Consider the following 21,185-nt stretch of genomic DNA (forward strand, 5'->3'; position numbering starts at 1 on the left):
TCTCATTTGCTTAGGTCCTGTCTGATTGCACTGGTCTCATTTCCAGGGCACTTAAATTAAGTACATGGAGATACTTGGAGAAACTGACAAAACTCTATGTACTCCCGGTATACCATAAATTTAACTTTATTTTTAAATAGATTTATTTTAGGTATTCACCTGAATAGGAAATAGAGACTCCTGCTCCTCCAAAAGTTATACAGTAGAAGTCTCCAGACAAAATAATGTTGAATATTAGTGAAAATAAAAATTCTCTGAAATTTTGTAAAGCACAAATTACACTTATTATTTTCTCAATAAAAAAGTATCTTGTCTCCTCAAATACAGTTCCTTTACCAGGTCCAACTTGCATATCCAGTCATAAAGAATGTCTTTTTGCATTACACAAACACTCCTTCATTATAAAAAATATTTATGAAATGCTTAATACACAATCTCTACTATCGTAGGTGCTGGGAATTCAATGGTGAAAAAAATAAAACAGTACTTGTTTTTCTTTATATAAAAATTAATATTTATGCATAAATACAGGCAGACATAAAGATATGTATAAAGAGATAGATACCTACAATGACTTTTACTGAATCCCCAAACTATAAGATGAAGTTACATAACAATGAATTAGCCATGAATAAATTTGAATGCGTTATGAAGAGAAGAGCAAAAGTTTTTGTCCTACAGGAACATTAGCATTCTTCTATGCGATTTTTCTTCCCCAGATGAGGCTGAGGTGGACGAGCCCCCTGCGTCATTTCCGGTATCTTCAGCAAGAACAAAATGCATATCCAGTAGAAATTGGTGAATATATATTCAATAATTTCTATAATTGTAATCATACTGGCCCCACAAAATAGGCCCAGTTGTCCGCCAACATCTGCTGTAATAAAGCCAATAATGACAATGAATAAATCACGTTTTTTTATAAAAAGCAAATTAAACATTACTAGAATATAAATTATTTGAAGCTAATAAGTTAATCAGAACCGATATAAGAAGATGAGTTAATTGTATCATTTTAAGTTTGGTATAAATAAAGTAACAGCAATTAATAATATCTTAAAATAATATTTATATAAATCATCTCAAAAAGGAGAAAGTTATAGAAAAGGCACCAACTGATGCCTTGAGAGACAGAGAGAGAGAGGAGAGAGAGAGAAAGCAATTATAAAATCTGTTTCCAAAACTATGCCTCAAAGATTTAGGAAGCTATTAAATCGAGGCAAATTAATAAAACATCGTAAACAATTACAAATTCATTTCCCTGTGTTGAATGAAGAACGGAAATGTAACATTTAGATGGCTTTATTGAGTGATGATGTTTTCCAGAAACAAATTTCCAAGCAATTTGGAACACTCTCTTTTTAAGCATTTGTAATATTTCATCCAACAAAAAAATATGTTAACACAATATTTCCCTGTGTTTAAGAAACTTTTAAAATCTGTATTTGTCTTTATTGTTTCTGCTTTCTTTTGGTAAAATGTAACATAAAATTTACCATTTTAATAGATTTTAAGGGTATGGTTCTGTGGCATTATGTACATCCACACTGTTGTGCAACCATCACCACCATCCATCTCCACACCTTTTTCATCTTCCCCAACTGAAACTCTGCACCCATTAAAAAAAAAAAAAAGATCCCCCCAATCCCTCATGCCTGCTAGGCTTTTGAAACCACCATCCAACTTTTTGTCTCTATGAATTTGACAACTCGAGCACTAACTTCTTAAATAGAGTACATTATTAATCTTTTTCTCATTGCCCTGGGCCATTCTCAGGATCATGCTATTTTTGTAAAGTGTGGTAATGAAGTATGGGTTGCCCCTAGAGCTTTGACGGATTTGTATATTTCCTCCTCATTCAGGGGCTCAGCTGCCAGGGTGTGACTGGCTGTCATTTTGCCTGAATCTGACACTCTCAAGTGTCTCCCACATGACTTCCTCTAAATAGTCAATGAGATCTAGGAAATCAGCCGTTAAGTTTGTTAAGGACGTGAACAGACAATGGTTGTAACTTAAAGGTTCAATTTTGCTTGGTCCACCTCTTCGTTTCAATGCAGTCTGGGTGGAGTTCTGCATGGAGGTCTGAGATGTCTGATAGTCTACTCAGAGCTAGGATTGCTGAAACACTCTATAGTAGTCATTTGCTGGAGAAAGGGGTGGTGTCTGAAGGGAAAGTAAGATGCTGGGTATAAATACGAATGTCAGCCTTTTCTTTGTGAAAGTTGTTGTGAGGTTTGCTGGAGTTGTGTCTAGAAAGTGGGAAAGTGTCAGATTTAAATGACAGACGAAAGGCAACCACTATCTCTTTTCCTCCATTGATAAGCTAAAATCTTAAGTACAAATGGAAAAAAAAAAGAGAAAATGTCTTAAAAATTGAGGAACAGCTAAAGAACACTTACCAAGTAATTCAGACACACTCACTGCTTTTTGCTGCTGAGTTATCTTATAGTTTAAGTCACTATAGTTTATTTCAATGTTCACGAGATTCTCCCTGGGGATAAAAATAAAATTAATCTAGCTCAAGATTGTCAGCACTACTTTTACTCTTCTTTGATGAAAGTAATACTCATTTTTTAATTCAGATTCATTTAATGTTGACACTGTAAAGCTATTGTGATCACAATAAATGGCAGTCATTTACTTTATATCCTTAATATATTAAGGCAGAGATTCTGCTTTCTTAGTGTCTTCTAGAAATTTTTATATGAGACCAGAGCGAATAAAAACTATTTTAAAACAACTCTTCAAGTATGGGCACCTGGATGCCTCGGTCGTTAAGCGTCTGCCCTCGGCTCAGTTCATGACCCCAAGGTCCTGGGATCGAGTCCCACATCTCGGGCTCCCTGCTCAGCAGGAAGCCTGCTTCTCCCTCTCCCACTCCCCCTGCTTCTGTTCCCTCTCTCGCTGGGTCTCTGTCAAATAAGTAAATAAAATCTTAAAAGAAAATAACTCTTCATATAGTCTTGGATACTCTCAAACACTCTCTGTCTCCAGCTCAGATCTTACTTTGAACCTCAATAAAAATCCAACTGCCTCATGGTATTTTTAGTTGAATATTCAATAGGTATTTCAAATTGAACATATTCCAAGCCAAGCTCTTGATATTTCCTCATTTATATTGCAATAACACTGCACAGCCAAATCCATGCGTAAATATTTGTTTTACCTTCAAAATAAATACAGAATCCAACCACCTCTCACCCCATTCACTGCTACCACCTTTGCCTAAGCTCTCATCATTTCACCTGGATTTTTTCAATAACTTTCTGATTGGTCTTTCCACTTTCAGTTTTAATGTGTTTCACTGAAATACGCACATATCCTCTTTTCATCACACAATAACCAAAATAATATTTCTGCAACTTGCAAATCATATCACTCTTTTGCTCAAAACTCCCCAGATATGTCTTAGTATACTCTAAGTAAAACTCCATGACCATGACCCTGTCTCTGCCACCTACTTCCTCACTTTGAAATTTCTCCACTCATTCCCTACCATCCTTAGCCATTGCTTACACTGCTTCCTGCCACACCAACCTCCATTCTGTTCTCTCCGTACATGAGGTATGCTCTTGCCTTGGGATCTCCCTCTGCATTTGATTTCCCCTCCTTCTGGAATTTTCTTCCACCATTTATTATTGAGTCTAGTTCTTATATCTCTTTTAGATCAGCGGTTTTCAAAGTGCGGTCACAGATGTTTGGGGGCCCCCAATATCTTTTTGGAGGGTTCACAAAGTCAAAATTATTTTCATAATATATGAACATACTATTTGACATTTTCACTGTGATTGTTATCTCAAGAAAGCTACAATAGCCACATTTACATGGAACATCATTTTTACTTGAAAGAATGACTGGCAAACTACGGTTGTTCAGACTATGATATTTGGCAGATATTGTCATAAAAATGAAGAAAATGACTTGTTACTTCAAGAGAAATAACTGATAAGATTTGCAGGTAATAAATTTCAAGCTTAGCTTTTATACTAATAGTTATAATTTTGGAAAATTTGTGTCTGTTATAATGAGTTTGACAATACCTACTTTTAAAAGACTTTTCTGATAAATAATGATATGAAAATGAAACATATATTATATATTAAATGGATCGATATTTGGAAGATCTGCACAACTTGGAATTTTTCTAATGACAGCAAATAATGTTCAAAATCATTCATGGATGAAAGATCCATTGAAAATACAAGATCAATAGATACTAATATATTTCAATATGAAAACTTCATTGATAAGTTTTGATATTTCACTACTTTCAAATGGCAGGTTTCAAATGACAGCCTTCCCTCTTCTTGTCCCATAAGAGATAAGCTGATAAGAAAGCCCATGTACTTTTTCCTTTGGCACCTGTGAAAGTGTAAACCCTTGAGATCTCTCATCCAACTCCTACTTCATGACCACAGTGAAAGGTAAAACCAGTTGCCTCTCCTTGCTCTTCCAAACCAAGAGAGGATCTGCTTGGGAGATCCCAGAGCCTTCCCAGAAAGTCTCATTACATGACCAATGAATTTTTTTCAAACCCCTCTTGATGCATCTGTGGCATCATAGGTCCCAACATCCAAATCAAATTTTGAATGGAGAAACAGTCCCACTTCCCATGGGGCAACCGCAAGATACAACTTGCAATTAACATTTAAGAAACTACACTTGATGGGTTTTGATGTGTTATCAAAGAAAAGTGTCACATATCTACAAAGGTTATTAAAATATGACTCTCTTTCCCAACCACATATCTGTTTGACCCAAGATTTTCTTTACATTCTTCAACCAAAATTACATAAGCCAACAGATTAATTGCAAAAGTGAGAATCCAGCTGGCCTCTATTAAGCCAGATACTGAAGAAATTTACAATATTCTAAAATAATACCACTCCTTTTCCTGAATTATTTTTTGTTTCCAAAAATAGTTTATAAAAAGCTTTTATCTATATTGCCATCTAGTACATTTATTATTGTCATTGTAAATGAATTAATATATAACATTTTCATAGTTTAAATTTCCAATATGACAAATATTGATACAACTCACACAAAGAAAAGCTCATTGGACTCTTCAGTAACTTTTAAGAATGCAAAGGGACATGGAGATCAAAAAGTTTGAGGACAACTGCTTTAGGTCTTTACTCAACGGTCAACTTCCCAGGTAGATCTCACCTGATCACAGTCCTCAACACTGAGAACAACCCTCCCTGACTTTGGCTTCCTCAGGCCCCTTTTCTGCTTCCTTTCTCTACCCAGCACTTAGCACCATCTGACATGACTGTATATATATTTATTGTTCATCTTCAACCCAATGAAAATAAGTGAACAAATCAGGGTTTTTGTCTTTTGTTCACTGAGGAATCCTTAATGCCTAGAACACCCCAAATCCTGACACATAATAGGTGCTCATTCCATATTTGTAAAATGAACAAATAAGGGAACAAATTGAAGATGAAACCAGTGAACAAAGAGGTAAATATTAACCTGTTTTATAAGCTGAGGTGGAAACCAACCACCTGATGATTTTCAGATGGCAACAATAATTGCCATTAAGAATGAATCCTATTAGCAATGTTTCCTAGAAATACATGGTGTCCTCTAATATATCTTAGGAACATGGTTGTAAATCACTCTCCTAATTGTTCAGAGTTTTAAGAAATCAATATTCCCAAATACACTTAATTCAAAATATATCATTAATATGTTTACTTAATTTCCATTGGTTTAACCCAGGGTAACAGGAGAACGTACTATGTTTAAGTAGATAATCAGGGGGTACTGTCATATTTACAAACAATAAAAGAGTTGCCTAAGTGAAGGAAATAATAAAGTTGTCTTGGAAGTCCAGTAATTTTACTAATATTGCAATCTTTTTGTCCCCCATCGTGCTCCTAATGTGCAGGTACACTGATAATACTGTTTAATTTCCCACGCACAAACCTCATAACCATTTCCAATCATTATTCATCTGTATTTTTGAGAGAAGATAAGTTCATCCCTTACAAAAATACTGTGATATTTACTCAACTTCTCTCAGGCAGGTGACTTGCCCAGTAATTGGGTCTCATTGAATCTATGCCATGTGAGGCCGTTGCTGACCCCCATTACAAAGATAATAGGAAGCTTAGCTTGACTAAGGCAGGCAGTATGGAGATGAATATAAGGATAAATTTTGGCTGAATCTTAGCCAGTCTCATTAGTTCATTAAATAAATGAACTTTTTAAATTGTTCTGTTTGAATTTAACATTTTTTCAAGCAAAAGTTGTATGAAATTGTTTGTTTTATGCAAAACAAATTCATTCCCCTTAATATAGCACTCATACTCAAGTAACTGGAAGTATTTATGTAGTGGTTTGTAAATGCAGTAAACACTCAATTTTTCCTTGATCTCCTTACCATTATTAAAATCCGGATATTTTATAATTGTGCCTCTCCTGACCCAAACTGACATTCTTGGACTTAAATCCTGAACAATTTCACTACATCACGAAGCATATTAAGTAATGATGTAACTCAGGAGATCCGATCAGCCAAAAGGCACACAACTGCACTTCTCAGTCATATTTAAGTATAACAGAAATAATACCATAAGTAAATCACTTTCCCATATTGAAATGGAATACAAAGAGACAACTCTTCCAGACACAAGAGCATTAACAGAGAGATAATTGCAAATTTTCATGCCTTTCATCTTTGTATCTGCCGAGTATTTGAAATCATACCTATCAACTCTGTCTTGATGAAAGTACTTTTTCTTCCTGACTTGTAAAGATCACTTTATTGTCTGGACATTTCCATGGGGAGAGTATTTTATTTATTTCCTGAAAATAAACACCAGGCTAAAAGTGGAATCAAAATGTGCTTTCAACGTCAGATACCTGGCTTTTAATGAGTTAGTACATATTCATTATATTAAAGTACAAACACCCATGTACCGTATTGCTGTTTCAGGTGCTCAGCTTAAAAATATAAACAAAAAACAAAAAGAAATGTCAAGGTTGCACCCTCATTTTAGAACAAAGAGTTCTCTATGAAGTTTGACTTGTAATTTTGAAGAGGCAGCATGGTGTAGCAAAAAGAGACCGAAGTTAATCTTTGGTCAGTCAAACTTGGAAAGATGTATCTTTGTGGAAAAACATAGAAGACTGGAGTCATAGGTCTTGGGCCTAAGTTCTTTCTGTGCCACTAACCACCTTCCTAGGACAGTTATGTGAGATGCTGTATGTGTCAGTTTCCTTGCCTGTAAGATGAGAATAATAATTTGTGCTCCATCAACCTTATAGTTACTAAAACACTCAAACTATGTGATACGCAGGTAAGGAGTTTTCCTGTTTTAAAAAATCAGCTGATGTTAGTCAGCAGTATTATTTGCCCTAGTCAGTCAACAAAGGTAAGATCATGAGCAAATTACTCAAGCAGGCCTCATTTTGCTTTTCACACAATTAAATTGAAGGGCTGAAAGGCATGGCTTTATCCACTTTTAAAATTCTAGATTTTCATGGTTAATTTAGTGATGTAAGCCATTGCCTCCTTTGATTGATCAGAATTTTATTTTCTCAGCCTTTAAAAGTTTTGAGTAAATAAAATATTCCTGTTAATTACAAATAATTTATAAGACTAAGAGGATTACCTGATATATTCCTGACTCTGATTTAATTTCTTCGAAAGATATTTCAAAGCTTTTTGACTTGGAAAAGTAGAATAAGAAATAGTAGCAGGGTATTCTGTTTCTTCACACGGAACAGGGCAGCTAGAATTATGTGTTCCCATTGTACATAATCCCTTAACTTCAATGAGGTCTGAAATGAAAATCAGGGCAGAATATTCAGAGAAGAGGACTATTCTACAGTGGGGAGGACAGAGCTTTTAAAAATTTTATCATTTTACTTTCAATACTAAAAAGTGGCTAACGAGTTCTATCATTACTTTCTTAGCAAATGGTGTTTATATTTTATTTATATTTCAGTATAAATAGAGCAAAGGAGACAGAATATGAAACACGGGAGTTGTTATCTTCTAAATTCATTGAGTCACTGGATTCTGATCTTTGTTAGAAATCAGAAATTCTTTCCAGAAAAGTCTCTGGGCTTATTTCCATAAAACAGTATTCATTTGGACAGGAAAAAGATGGAAAGTTGTTTATCTGACATTGTGTCTCTTTGAGAAGAAATTTCAAACATAATCCTGGAAGCCAATGACGCAGGTTTAAAGTAAATTTACTCTTGGGTTTATCGCAAGTTCTGTGAAATATGTGGCCGGGTGTTGAGATTCTCTAATATCTGTGGACCCAGGGACTTCTAAATCAGCCACAGTGGTTCTCTGTCCTGTCTTCTCTAGACTTCTGCAGAACTATTAGGCTATCTATGCAATTGTGTACTGAAAAACTCCCCTGCAGGAGGTGATATTTGTCTCCAGTGTTCCTTTGGACCACGTCCCAGTGTCCAGTCTCACTGCTCCTCACTCTTGGTAGATATTCCGGTTCTTGTTTTCCCTGTGGCTTTGCTACTGAAACTCTTTGTTCTTGTGAACCCTTTGTTCACCAAGACCCCCTTATTAATGATAAACTTCGGACTTTCTTTTTCCAGAATCTAACTGTGATGCTCCTTCAGGGCATGACTTCTGCGCACGTCTTCTAGTTCTTTATATTGGTTAAAACCACCACTCTTTCTGTCTACTCACACAGACACATCCACTCACACACACACATATACTCTCACAAACACATACTTGTCTGTGTATCCCATTATCCTACAACATTCTCTGAAGAACTGCATGCATGATTTGTTTCCCCAAACTTTCTCTCCAGCCCCCATCAAATATAGGAAATTATAAGAAATTTTACAGTGTACCTCTTAACTCCCCTGGTCACTAATCGACTTCTGCATATTCAGCTTGGAAGCTATTAAAAATATATATGAGATCCCTTCTACCCATATCCATTCCATGAAATATTTTACAACCATGAAAAAGAAACTCCGAATTTTGATTCCTGGTTTACTGGAGATATTTCCACAATGGGATATAATAGCAAGTTTTATAGGAGGGTATATAATATTATTCTATTTTAATCAAAAAAACCCAAAGATTTAACATCAGAAATATGAAGCTACATATGTAGAAAAAAAATAAAGGTACAATATACTAGAGTGTTAACACTGGTTATGGGTTAAGATAAACAATAAACAATAAAACAAAGCAAAAAAAAAATGTTGCTTAAGAAGAGATTGTCCCCAGTAAAGGTGGCATGTATGATTTTGATCTCATTTGCATAAAATTTTCATATATGCATTTATATATGTATTGATATATAATATATGTATAATTAAATGAATAAATGAAAGAATGGCCACGTAAATAATGACAGTAATTCTCAGACTGATGCAACTTCTATTGATTTCCATAAGATTCTTCTCTGTTCTGCAATGTTTGAACTAGTCACAACATGCATGCTTTATGTAATAAGAAAAATCCAACAAAGCTATTTTGATTATACAAAAGTTATCAAATTTTAAAAAACATAAAACCTAGAAATAAAAATCAAAACTCTCTTGCTGTTACTTTGTGACTGAAAATCTTTCAATCCAGATTTATCTCGAAATCAGAGGGTTTTGTTTTTTTTTTTTGTTTTTTGTTTTTTTTTTTAAGATTTTATTTATTTATTTGAGAGAGAGAGAGAGAGAATGAGAGATAGCACGAGAGGGAAGAGGGTCAGAGGGAGAAGCAGACTCCCTGCTGAGCAGGGAGCCCGATGTGGGACTTGATCCCGGGACTCCAGGATCATGACCTGAGCCGAAGGCAGTCGCTTAACCAACTGAGCCACCCAGGCGCCCAAGAGGGTTTTGTTTTGCTTTGTTTTGTTTTACTGTCTATGTTTATAAAAGCTACTGTGCTTAATTTTAAGAACACTGGAAAACTCCCTCTTTACAGTCTCTATTCTGTTTCATTTCTGGACTAGCCATAATATGATTTAATGTGCTGTAGAGGGGCGCCTGGGTGCTCAGTTGTTAAGAGTCAGCCTTTGGCTCAGGTCACGATCCCGGGATCCTGGGATCTAGCTCCCCATCAGGCTCCCTGCTCAGCAGGGGACCTGCTGCTCCTTCTCCCTCTGCCATTCCCCTGCCTGTGCTCTCCTGCTCTCTCTTTGTCAAATAAATGAATAAAGTCTTTAAAAAAATAAAAATAATGTCTTGCATAACTCTGAGCAATTTTCATATAAATCCTGAGACTAAAGAAGTAAATTAAACCACTTACCAAGTGTAGGAGAAACACAGTTGTAAAACTTTTGTAGGTCACATTCTATCCCATTTCCTTAAAAATAATAAATGTAAACATAGAGACTTTACATTTTGTGAAATAAGTGATATAATGACAAAAATACCTTTCATCCATCCATCCACCCATCCATCCATCCATCTATCCATTCTTTTTCAAAACAAAACAAAACAAAACAAAAACTATGCAAACATGTTAATATCTAAAGAAAATATACATTGGGAGGGAAAATAGTAATGTTTTTGTTTATTTCCATGTTTCTTTTCCTTGGTCTATATCATGCTAAAATCCTTTAAGTGGAGATACTAATTTAAAAATGTAGCTTTGAAATTTAAAATTGTTCTCACATTTACCATCTCATTTGTTCCTACACTAATCCTGTGATGTGCGAGTCATCATTTTACAAATAAAGAAACTAAGGTTCAGAAAGTGGCTTGTCCAAGCCCCTGCAAGGGAATAGGGCTTGGTTCACCATCTGTCCTGCTCCCTATATCTATGGATTGATTGATTTTTATTTTTTATGGTATTAGTTGAAGGACGCACAACATACCGTGTACTTTCTTTTTTTTTTTAATTTTTATTTAAACTCCATTTAGTTACCATACAGTGTAATATTAGTGTCAGGTGCACTAAATTGTGATTCAGCACTTACATCCATTGATTTAAATAACTTGCACACCTGGTGGGCTGCCTTTCTAGTGGTCAGATGGAGCAGATAAGTAACAATATTAGTAATCACTGGCTGTGGACCTTGAGATAAATTGTAAAATCGATATGTAGCAGAGCTGAGTTTAATTCCAGGCTGATTCTAAAGCTTTAGTCATTGCACCTTAACACAGTTACTTGTCTATTGCTATAACCTTTGCAGTCCCTAGGGTTAGGCTCAGTGTTTACTTAATGTTCTTGTAAATAACCAAAAGAGATAGTCTATTTACAAGTTGTAGATAAATTTGGCTAACTATGAGGAAGTGTTCTTCGTAAGGGAAATGAAAGAAGCAAAAAAAAAAAAAATCTACTTCCAGCATTAAATTAATAAAAAAAAACCCTCTCTTTTCAAAGTATGCCTTGCTTCTTCCAATGGTATTTGTCCCATTACAAGGAACAATGACATTTTGGAAACAATCCATATCTGAAAAGCTGATTTTCCGGATTGCCTCTGCAAATTGTTAATAGAGGTACTTTTGCTATTTCAATTAATGACTATAGATCTCAATTTCCTCATCTATAAGTAGACATAGAGGGATATGTGAAGATCAAACCAAATAAGATATCATTCTGAAAGCAGCTGGTATATGCTAAAGTTTATAAAAATGCCGTGATTTGTATTTTATAGTTCATCTTGTTTCTGGTCCATATTTGTTATCCAGTTCAATTTGCAAGAAGTAATACATTATTAAATTATAAACATTATAATCCATCTACCAATTCAGATTTTCTTCCCCCAGAAACTTTGGAAAGATAATTAGGCATGACAAATCAGATCCAGCATGAGCAGTTTTATAGAATGACAGTTTGGGATTACTGGCCAGAGACCAATAATCAGAATTCTAGAAAAGAGGAAGTGATGATTCTCCAAATTCCTAAGAAGCAGTTTGTCAACTAGAAACCATTGTTAATAAGAGCAGAGGTGGCGGGGCGCCTGGGTGGCTCAGTCATTAAGGGTCCACCTTCGGCTCAGGTCATGGTCCCGGGGTCCTGGGATCGAGCCCTGCGTCGGGGTCCCTGCTCCGCGGGGAGTCTGCTTCTTCTCTTTCTGACCCTCCCCCTTCTTGTATTCTCACTCTCTCAAATAAATGAACAAAATCTTAAAAAAAAAGAGAGAGAGCAGAGGTGGCATTAGTCTATCTGTGTGTGAGAGGTAGTGTGTGCATGAGATGGGCCATGGCAGCCAATTTAAAGAGCCAAACTGGTATTGCCTTTAATACACTCTCCATTTCTTTATGAATTTGCTGGCCAAGGGGGATGAGGCAAATCTGAATAAAAATAACCAAGACTTCAATAGAATATATTCTGTGTCAGACGTGTTTCAAACCACTTACCTGCTTCTTTCATCTGTATGACAATCCTCTAAGGAAAGACACCGTTAGTATTCTCCCCATGTTATAGGAAGTACAGAGAGGTTTAGTCTAAGGTCATGGAGAGGAGAAATTGTGTAGCTGAGATAACCAGACTGGTTCAGAGTCCAGCTCTGATCCACCCACCCTTTGCTACTGCCTCTTTCAGTGTTTCCCGCGAGTATCCCTGGCTCCGGAAATGTTCCAAATTGTACGCAGAGGGAGCCTAGAGCTGTTTTTCTGACTGCAAAGAAAAGAATTTCCCAATAATGACATATTCAGGGTTGATTAAGATTTATATAGATGATCTAATTTTTCTTTTGAATTGAGAAAATGGTGACGATCGGTTTTAGATATTTAAGAGCACTCAGTTTTTCCATCCTGAAAATAAGAATTGGAGACTGGCTTAATTTTCTTTTCTTTTCCTGAAATCTCTGCTCTAATTCCATGATTTAAAATGGGTCAGGTAAGGTCATTATTGGTGAAGTAGATGACTTTCTGGCATAGATTTCGTAAGAATGGAAAACAATTTTATGATATGTTATTTCCCATGATTCAAGTTAAATAAAAATAATTACATAAGAGGAAATTTGTCATTCTTTATTTACCAGGAAGCAGAAAAGGTAAACATCCACATTGTTCTTGTATATGCTGAGCTTTACATTCCTTCAAGCAACCAGAAGTGCTGTAGGTACTAAAATTCTGTAGTTTGATGTTAGGGTTGCATTCTCCCCAAGGGTATTCTTGATGAACTGTCTTAAGAGAAAATAAACACCCGGCTCACAAGGTATATCTGAGTCAATCCATACATTTCTATTCCAACAAGAGAAGCTAATATATATGTATTTTTTTACTTTTCTCTCGGAGCTCTTTGATTTTTTTTTTTTTTAATTGACTACCTTTGCCTATGTTGCTTACTCTACTAGCCAGAAAATCCCTGAAGGTAAATATAACAGTGGAAATCCCTGAAGGTAAATATAACAATGGTCCTTTAACACATATCCCAAAAGCTCTGTACCTAAAGTGAATCAACAAAATCAGACAGACTGACTGCTCTAAAAATTAACTCACGTAAGAAAAAATAGTATCATTTATGGAAATAACATTAGCATATTCATAAGTCCACTTCCAAAACAGCAACCAAATTACACACAAAAAATCCCTTGTTGAACACTTATTATGTGCCAGGAAATATGGTAAGTGCTTTTTTTTAAAAAAATTTAAGATTTTATTTATCTGTTTGAGAGAAAGAGAGAACAGGGGAAGGGGTGCAGGGAGAGGGGGAGAGAGAACCTCAAGCAGACTCCCCACTGAGCACAGAGCCCAACATAGGGCTTGATCTCATGACGGTGAGATCATGACCTGAGCCAAAATCAAGAGTCAGACGCTTAACTGACTGAGCCACTTAGGCGCCCTGCTAAGTGCTTTCTTTATGTTATTTTACTTAAACTTCATAGTTACTATAATAACTATGAAAAAGAGATATTATCTTTATCCGAGAGAGGAGTTGGAATTTCAGGAGGATAATTAAGGAAACTGCAGAGCAAGTGAGTGGCAAATGGAAATCTGCCAAACATGCCTTACTCCAAGATTCTTGTTCTTCCCACTTATTTTTCTTCTTCCCAGAACATCCCATTGAGAAAACATACAGTTCAGCAACGTGAGGGTCTCTTCATGTTTACTGATCCTTTCCATCTCTAATGAAACTTAAAGTTACCTTGAATTTGCCAGGCTTCCCAGCTGCCACTTATATTGTACCTGTGAATTCACTGATTTTACTACATATGTACCTCCTAGTAATGGGAAAGAATCTGAAATGCAGCTAACTATGGAATTTCCGGAGGTCTTCTAAAGGCATGGCAGAAAGAGGTTTCTAGTGGATGTATTATTTATGTGTATATCCATTTACAACCCTACCCGATTGCCTCAGATTCTACACACTGTACATGTTATTTACCTTGACTTGGCGGATTGATACCCGGGCGTGCATTCCCACAGGTGACGACAAGCCTAAACCATCAATCTGTGGCACTTTCTTTGGTGAATGGATCACAAAGATGATTCCAGCGTCAACAAAACCAAGGTCTGGGTCATCAGTGAAATCCTCCTGAAACAACCAAAAATTTTCCCCAATTACAAATTGATATCAATTCCATACAAGTTCAAGATTTTGTTTTATTGTCTTGTGAGAACACTTGACTTACTTAAAATCAAATATTTCCTATCACTATCGAATTTCTTTTTATATACAGACTGAAAAGTAAACCCCTAAGATGTACTTTTTCATGATTGAATCACATGTCAAGGTGTCAACAGTTTCTATAGATTACTTTCGCCTTAGATGAATACCATAGTACATATCATGACTGCTAATTGTCTGATTTCCTAGGGGCCCTCTCTTCACCTTGTGGCCTTTTAGTTGCTTCTTTCTTGGCTATTCTCTTTGCTTCGCTTGTTTTAGAAAATCATTTGGCTCCTTTCTTCTCCTTGCAATTAAAATCTCTGGCCTTATTTAAAATTGAAATTCAGGGGGTGCCTGGGTGGCTCAGTTGGTTATGTGTCTGCCTTCGGCTCAGGTCATGATCTCAGGGTCCTGGGATGGAGCCCCACATCGGGCTCCCTGCTCAGCGGGGAGTCGGCTTCTGCTCTTCCTCTATTCCTCTGACTACTCATGTTCTTTCTCACTCACTCTCTCTCAAGTAAATAAATAAAATCTTAAATAAACAAATAAAACTGAAATTCATTTCCCCCTAAGATCGAAGATTTACACTCTGTTTTTAATACCCGTGCTCTTCTATAAATCCTATGCCAGACGAAAAAAATGAACACTCTACTTCTGGTGATTTTGTTATTAAAGCTCTTCCTTGACTTACAGTGAGGTTACATCCTGATAAGCCCACTGTAAGGTGAAAATTTCATAAATCAAAAATGCATTTAATACACTTAACTTACAGAACATCATAGCTTAGCCTACCCTATCTTAAGCATGCTTAGAGCACTCACTTTGGCCCACAGTAGGGCAAAATCATCTAACACAAAGCCTATTTTCTAACAGAGTGTTGAATATTTCATGTAATTTTTTGCATATGGAACCGAAAGTGAGAACCAGAATGGTTGTATGGGTACAGTACGGTTGCAAGTGTATCCGTTATTTACGCTGGTGATTGCGTGGCTGGCTGGGAGCTGCCTCTGCCCAACATCACGAGAGAGTGTCGTACTACATATTGCTAGCTCAAGAAAAGATCCAAATTCAAAATTTGAAGTATGACTTTGACTGCGTACATATCACTTTTGCACCATTGTAAAGTTGAAAAGTTGTAAGTGGAGACATTGTTAAGTCAGGGACTGTCTGTAGTTGTAATTTTAGATTATAAGGAGAAAGAAAGGGCTTGGGAAATACGATGATTTTTCCTGTGAATGGGTCAACTGCATATGTAATTACATTTAATAAACATGCTTAATATTCTACTTGTAACTCAGGACCCTATTTCTCTGGGTTTGTTACAACTCTCTAAGAAACACTCAACTGGCCAGTCTGGACAAGTATTTAGGAGCCACTTACTTATGGAATATTACTTTGCATTTGCAGATTTTAATTGCATTCTAAAAATATTTGGGAAATTCTAGTTTGTAAAATTCATAATATAATATTTGAACAGACTATATGGCTAGTATTTAAATGACCTAGAAATATAAATCAAATATATGTACAATAAATATATATATATACATTTATATATAAAATCAAATATATATACGTGCATTATACTGTGCAGTACTGTGTTGGAACAAAAAGTATCTTGAGTGGGATACAAGAAGTTACGAAACATACCTTTAAGAAAAATTCTTTGAAAGTAGCCAGTGGCCCCATTCACTTGGATTGGGAGATAGGATAGTTCAATGGGATTTGGGGAAACTAAGTTTATTTCTCAACTTTGCATTAATCATATGATTTTGGATGCTTAATTTATCAACATTTCAGAATCTTCATTGACAAAACCACAATAATGAAGCAGAATATCTCTACATGTGTAATACTAGGAACAGTTGTGTAAGATAGAACCTAAGAATTAACCTTGGTGGGGGGAGCTATACCAAGTACCCTTGAAGCTAACAGCTACTGCATCACTTAGGTGTCTGGACATCTGCCTCTCAGGCCTAAACACTTAAACTTCTTGGACCAATTACAAGTTTGTAGAAGCTAGGCTTAGGCAAAGTCAATTTATACAACATTCTTTATATAACAAGTATTTTTTTAGTCATCCTTCAGACTATAGATTCCATGGTTTGTCAAATGTGCATACATGACTTCTTTCTAAAACATATTGCCTTTTTTATGTAAAAGTCTTTCTAAAAATATTCTTAAAATACATGAAGTCATTTTAAATTAACTATATACATTGTGATTTAGAAACTTCTGGCTTCCTTATTTTGTGGCATGAACATTTCTGGAGTCACAAAACTGATGGTCTGTAGTATAGTTAAAAATGTCCATGTTATGTCTCTAAATTTTGATTTTTTAATCTCAGAGTCAATATTTGCATCCATGGGACTCCAGACTAGGCTAACAAAAACTGAAGTAATACCACCTGTGGGAACAGTATGACAGGGCAAAATATTTTGATCAAATCTTTTGAAACCTCGGCACATTCTTGTTTGTCTTGACCCCGATGAGGTTTAAGAAAATTCAGTACCTGATTGACATTGAAGAGCAAGCTTAAGCCTCTTCCAGAGACACTCACTTTTTCCTTTGCTTGAATATGTTCGCCATGATTAAAAGTGAAACAATTTCCATATTCAGTGAAGACATGTGCAAAGTCCTCAATATGAAAATAATCCAAATGAAATGTAATTAGTTAGGCATTTTGGCCACTTTTGAAGTTTAAGTTGCTCTAACTTTAAAAAAAAAATCAGATGTCTAAATGAGAAAGCAGAAATATCAGAAAGATTAGGTAATATGGTGATTCTGGTTTGTGTTCATTAATAGTTTTTATTTTTTTTAATATGCACTTGTCAATCTGTATGTGATTATCTCATTGAGATTTTTTTATGTAAATAAGCATCTTTTAAAAAGTTATTTGTTGGATGTTTAGTAAGGATTCATGGAAACATGTAAGCTTACCTATATGGAGAAGGCTCTCATATTCTCTCTTTGAGGAATTTCCCCCTCCCCCACCATGTTGGGGCAGCCAATCACATTGCTCTGCTTCTTTGGGGATCCTCTTCCTCCAAATGCCAATACCACAGAGGCACCCATATGATAAAAACTGGACCAATCTGAATACCCCACTCCCTCACTTCAGTGATTGGTTTAGGAATTGACATGTGTCCTAAGTGAAGCTGATCAGTCTTGCATGGAATTATTAAGAGGCTACTGGAGGGTTAACTTATGATAATGAGAGGCGAGGGTTGTCAGCAGTCCTCTCGGCTCTGTGAGGAAAATTCACACAGGAAAAAACCAACGTGAGTCATGAGAAAGAAAGAGAGCGAATGTTAACGATGTTGTCAAAGTGTTTTGGTTGAGCCTTTTCTGAAGCCAGTCCTACTCTTAAAAGGTCCCTGCTAATTAAACCAACGCATTCTTTCTACTCTCTAGCTTCCGGAGGTGGGTTTCTATAAGTTGCAACTGAAAAATTCCTGTTTAATACAAAATTTCTTGGTGACAAGCTTAAACATGTTGGTTAGTAAATAACAAGCAACACAGAAGAACTTCTCTAAATTAAGAGTTTAGAACTGGGCTTCATCTCAGTCAGATGTCTGTCAGGCCTTTTTTTGTCTGTTTTCCCTGTGCTAAGGAAGCTACTAGAAGGATAAGGAATTGTGTCCCAGAATCATGAATTTGTGAAGTTTACTTGGAATCACCTAACAACACTTGCTACAGAATTACTGATACTAGAACTAGGGTGTCAAAGTGCCTACATATTCCTTTGCTAATAGTTTACAGGGATATCCAACACTTTATCTGAAATGTAAATTAATTATATAAAGGATAAAAATAGGATGTTATGTGTGATTAGAGAAATATATATAATTTTCACAGAAAAATGCTGGTGGCTGCTCATTTTCTACAGCCTCCAAGAGAAAAAAAAATTTTTTTTGAATGTTGGCTCCTTAATGATAATAAAAATGCCATCTTGGAATATGTTATTGAAGAATGGGAAATATTAAAATATTCCCTTGGGTTAATTTTTTTTTTGGAGATTATCCTGCAATAAAAGTAATCAAAGACTTCTGTTCTCTATTTTCTCTTATCTAACCACCTGGAAAAAGAAATATGTCTCATGTGGATTCCACACCCCCTGATGTCATAAGGCTGAGCTAATGAAATATATACTCTTTGAGCAAATTTAGATTGATTCCCCATGAAAGTGAACTTGATCTGAGTGTGAAACAGTACAGTGCAGTAGTTTATTATGTTGATGATATTTGAAGAAATATCAAATTGTTACCTGTGGACCACAGGGCTTTCCAAAAAAGTCACATTCCAACAGAGTGCTATTGTTGAGATAAAAACCATTTTCTTTTACAAACTCTGTAATGCTGAAGTTTTGATGACTTGCAAGAAAATCAATAGCTTCTTTAAAGCCAGTGTAATTGGACCTGATTTCCTGAAAATGGAGGACCTTGTATACAATATTCCATAAGAAAAAAATAACACCAAATTTGGCTGCAGCTTCTGTTTGGAACCTATTAGTAGGAATAAAGGCAATATTTAGAATAGCAAACACTTATGATCTAGAGGACAGACACCAAACATCTCGACCCTATTAGCTTCTCCAGCTTATCTGCTACATTCTCCTTCATTCAAAATACATTCAAGTAAACCTGAATTCCTAAGAGGTCTTTGCCACATCCTGCAATTTGCCTTGTATTTGAACGTGTCATTTCATTTACCTAGAATACTTTCCAGACCTTGATCTGGATACATCCTAATGGATCTTCAAGACCCAACATGAAGAGAGAGGTGGTAATGCGAAGTTGCTAAGACTATAGACTCAGGGGCCAGATTTCCCGGGTTCAAATCCCAGCTCTGTCATTGTGGCTTTCTACCGTGCCCGTGTGGTTATGTTGGAACTATTTTCCAACATCTTCCCTGTATGTATCGTTACAATAGTAGAGTGGGAACTTCAGTCTCAGACGCACTTTGTGGTACATCTCCCGACTCAGCTTGTTAGTATAGGGCAAGAACCAGGACTGGAGCCGTTTAATGATATGACATAATTTCACTGTGACTCCGGTTTCCTCACTTGTAAAATCAGGGTATGTTAAAAACCTACCTCAAATGTTATTTTGATGATTAGGTTATTTTTTCTAAAACATTTAGAAGTGGGCCTGGAATATAGTGAGAGTCTCAACTATTCATGAAATTAATGCCCCCTTTATTGTCCAAATATTTTCCTGGCAATTAAAGCAGAAGGAACCTATTTGCCCTAATTACAATAAGTACTCTGTTAATTCCCTTCTGCTGAGCAATTTCTGCCTTGCCTTATGTATGGTTGTTTATTTGTGTACCATATATTCTTTTCAAAATTTGATTGGTATTTTCATATTTTGCATATGATGTAAGTCTTGAAGCTGAACAAACACTCTCCATTCAAATTTACTGCTAGAAAGCGGAGAATGAAGAGTATATCCACTCCTGCTAAGTACACAGAGCCATGTGGTGCTTGGTTTGTGTGTATGTGACCTCACTCTTGGACTTCTTTTCTGACCCAGATTTTGTATTTTACCTTCACTTTCTATTATCTTTTGCTTTCTCCTACAAGCCACATTAAACCCTTTTTCAGTCAAGGTAGAGCATATATAAAACAAAACATGGAAAATAAAAAAACACACCCAAACCAGCATCATACATCCTTTTAGAGATGAGAAACTGTTTTCATGGTCAGGTCTAAATAGAATCTTTTACTTAACCAGCTTTGAACCTTGAAGGCCTGCCTTATACCCACCAGCCGAGGTTCTAGAATCCTATACATATCCTCCTTTGACTTCCCCTTTCCTTAGAGACACTATTAACTGATGGTGGTGTTCTACCTAAGGAGAGTATATCCAACAACCTTGCTTTTCTTGGTCAAATGTGTTTCTAGTGATCTTTGCGGAGTTAACAGTCTACATTTGCAAGTGATTGCGGGGGGGGGGGGGCGTGGATCACAGTGGCAGACCAAATTGAGGAATGGACCTTGAACTTCCTTCAGCTTTCTATCTCTCTGAATGATGACACCATACCAGGGATCTGCTCCAAAGCCCTGCAACTTTGGGGGTTCTACCCAGGCTGAGAGTAATGTTCACTGGATTCTTTTCAAAACGACTATGCAGAGAAACAAAAGAATTCTCACATGTGTAGGAGGTATAAATAGAATAAATGAAGAGGGTAAAAGGGAGGGCATTTTAAAATATTCTTTTGAAATGATTTTTTTATTACATCAAAATAGTTGAGACCATGAGGGCGATTTAGGCTGATGAACTAGACTTAATGAATAAAGTTAACAATGTTTGGAACAAAGGAAGTAAAAAAATTGAGACATATTGTTCAGCCTAACACCAAAGTGTCTTGCTCTGAGCCTTCCGACTTTAATTCAAATTTCTAAACCTGCCCACGTCTATTCTTTCAGAAATCTTGCTTAGAGTTTGGCTTACTCTTTTATTTAACATACACTGGTAAGAGGTTGGCAAAAGAAGACACTAAAAAAAATGCATTGCTTTGTTGCAACAAGTTAGTAAGTGATAGCCAGTTACAGAATGCATGTGGGAATGCCTCTAACTACACATCCCCAGATTTGGGGACCCAAATGCACACGTTTCATCTGATGTCCAAGTTGATGCCTGACTCAGCCCTTCATCAGATCCCACCAAAACAGATC

At 36.1% G+C, this 21,185-nt stretch overlaps 1 protein-coding gene across 1 annotated transcript in view; it reads right to left on the minus strand.

Annotated features, from left to right (window-relative positions):
* Nucleotides 1-580: 580 nt before the first annotated feature.
* ASIC5 (acid sensing ion channel subunit family member 5) overlaps nt 581-21,185 on the minus strand; it is a 30,879-nt gene continuing 10,274 nt past the window's right edge. The window contains exons 3-10 of the mRNA XM_025874462.2: nt 18,774-19,011; nt 17,019-17,144; nt 14,282-14,431; nt 12,933-13,080; nt 10,250-10,306; nt 7,629-7,797; nt 2,400-2,491; nt 581-877 (exon numbers count right to left, since the gene is read on the minus strand). Of these exons, the coding sequence (XP_025730247.1) occupies nt 687-877; nt 2,400-2,491; nt 7,629-7,797; nt 10,250-10,306; nt 12,933-13,080; nt 14,282-14,431; nt 17,019-17,144; nt 18,774-19,011 (1,171 nt within the window). The 3' untranslated portion in view covers nt 581-686. The remainder of the gene's footprint in view (nt 878-2,399; nt 2,492-7,628; nt 7,798-10,249; nt 10,307-12,932; nt 13,081-14,281; nt 14,432-17,018; nt 17,145-18,773; nt 19,012-21,185) is intronic.

This window comes from Callorhinus ursinus, unplaced genomic scaffold (assembly GCF_003265705.2).
Source record: "Callorhinus ursinus isolate GAN/ISIS: 27379988/994484 unplaced genomic scaffold, GSC_fseal_2.0 scaffold4, whole genome shotgun sequence".
NCBI classification, from domain to species: domain Eukaryota; kingdom Metazoa; phylum Chordata; class Mammalia; order Carnivora; family Otariidae; genus Callorhinus; species Callorhinus ursinus.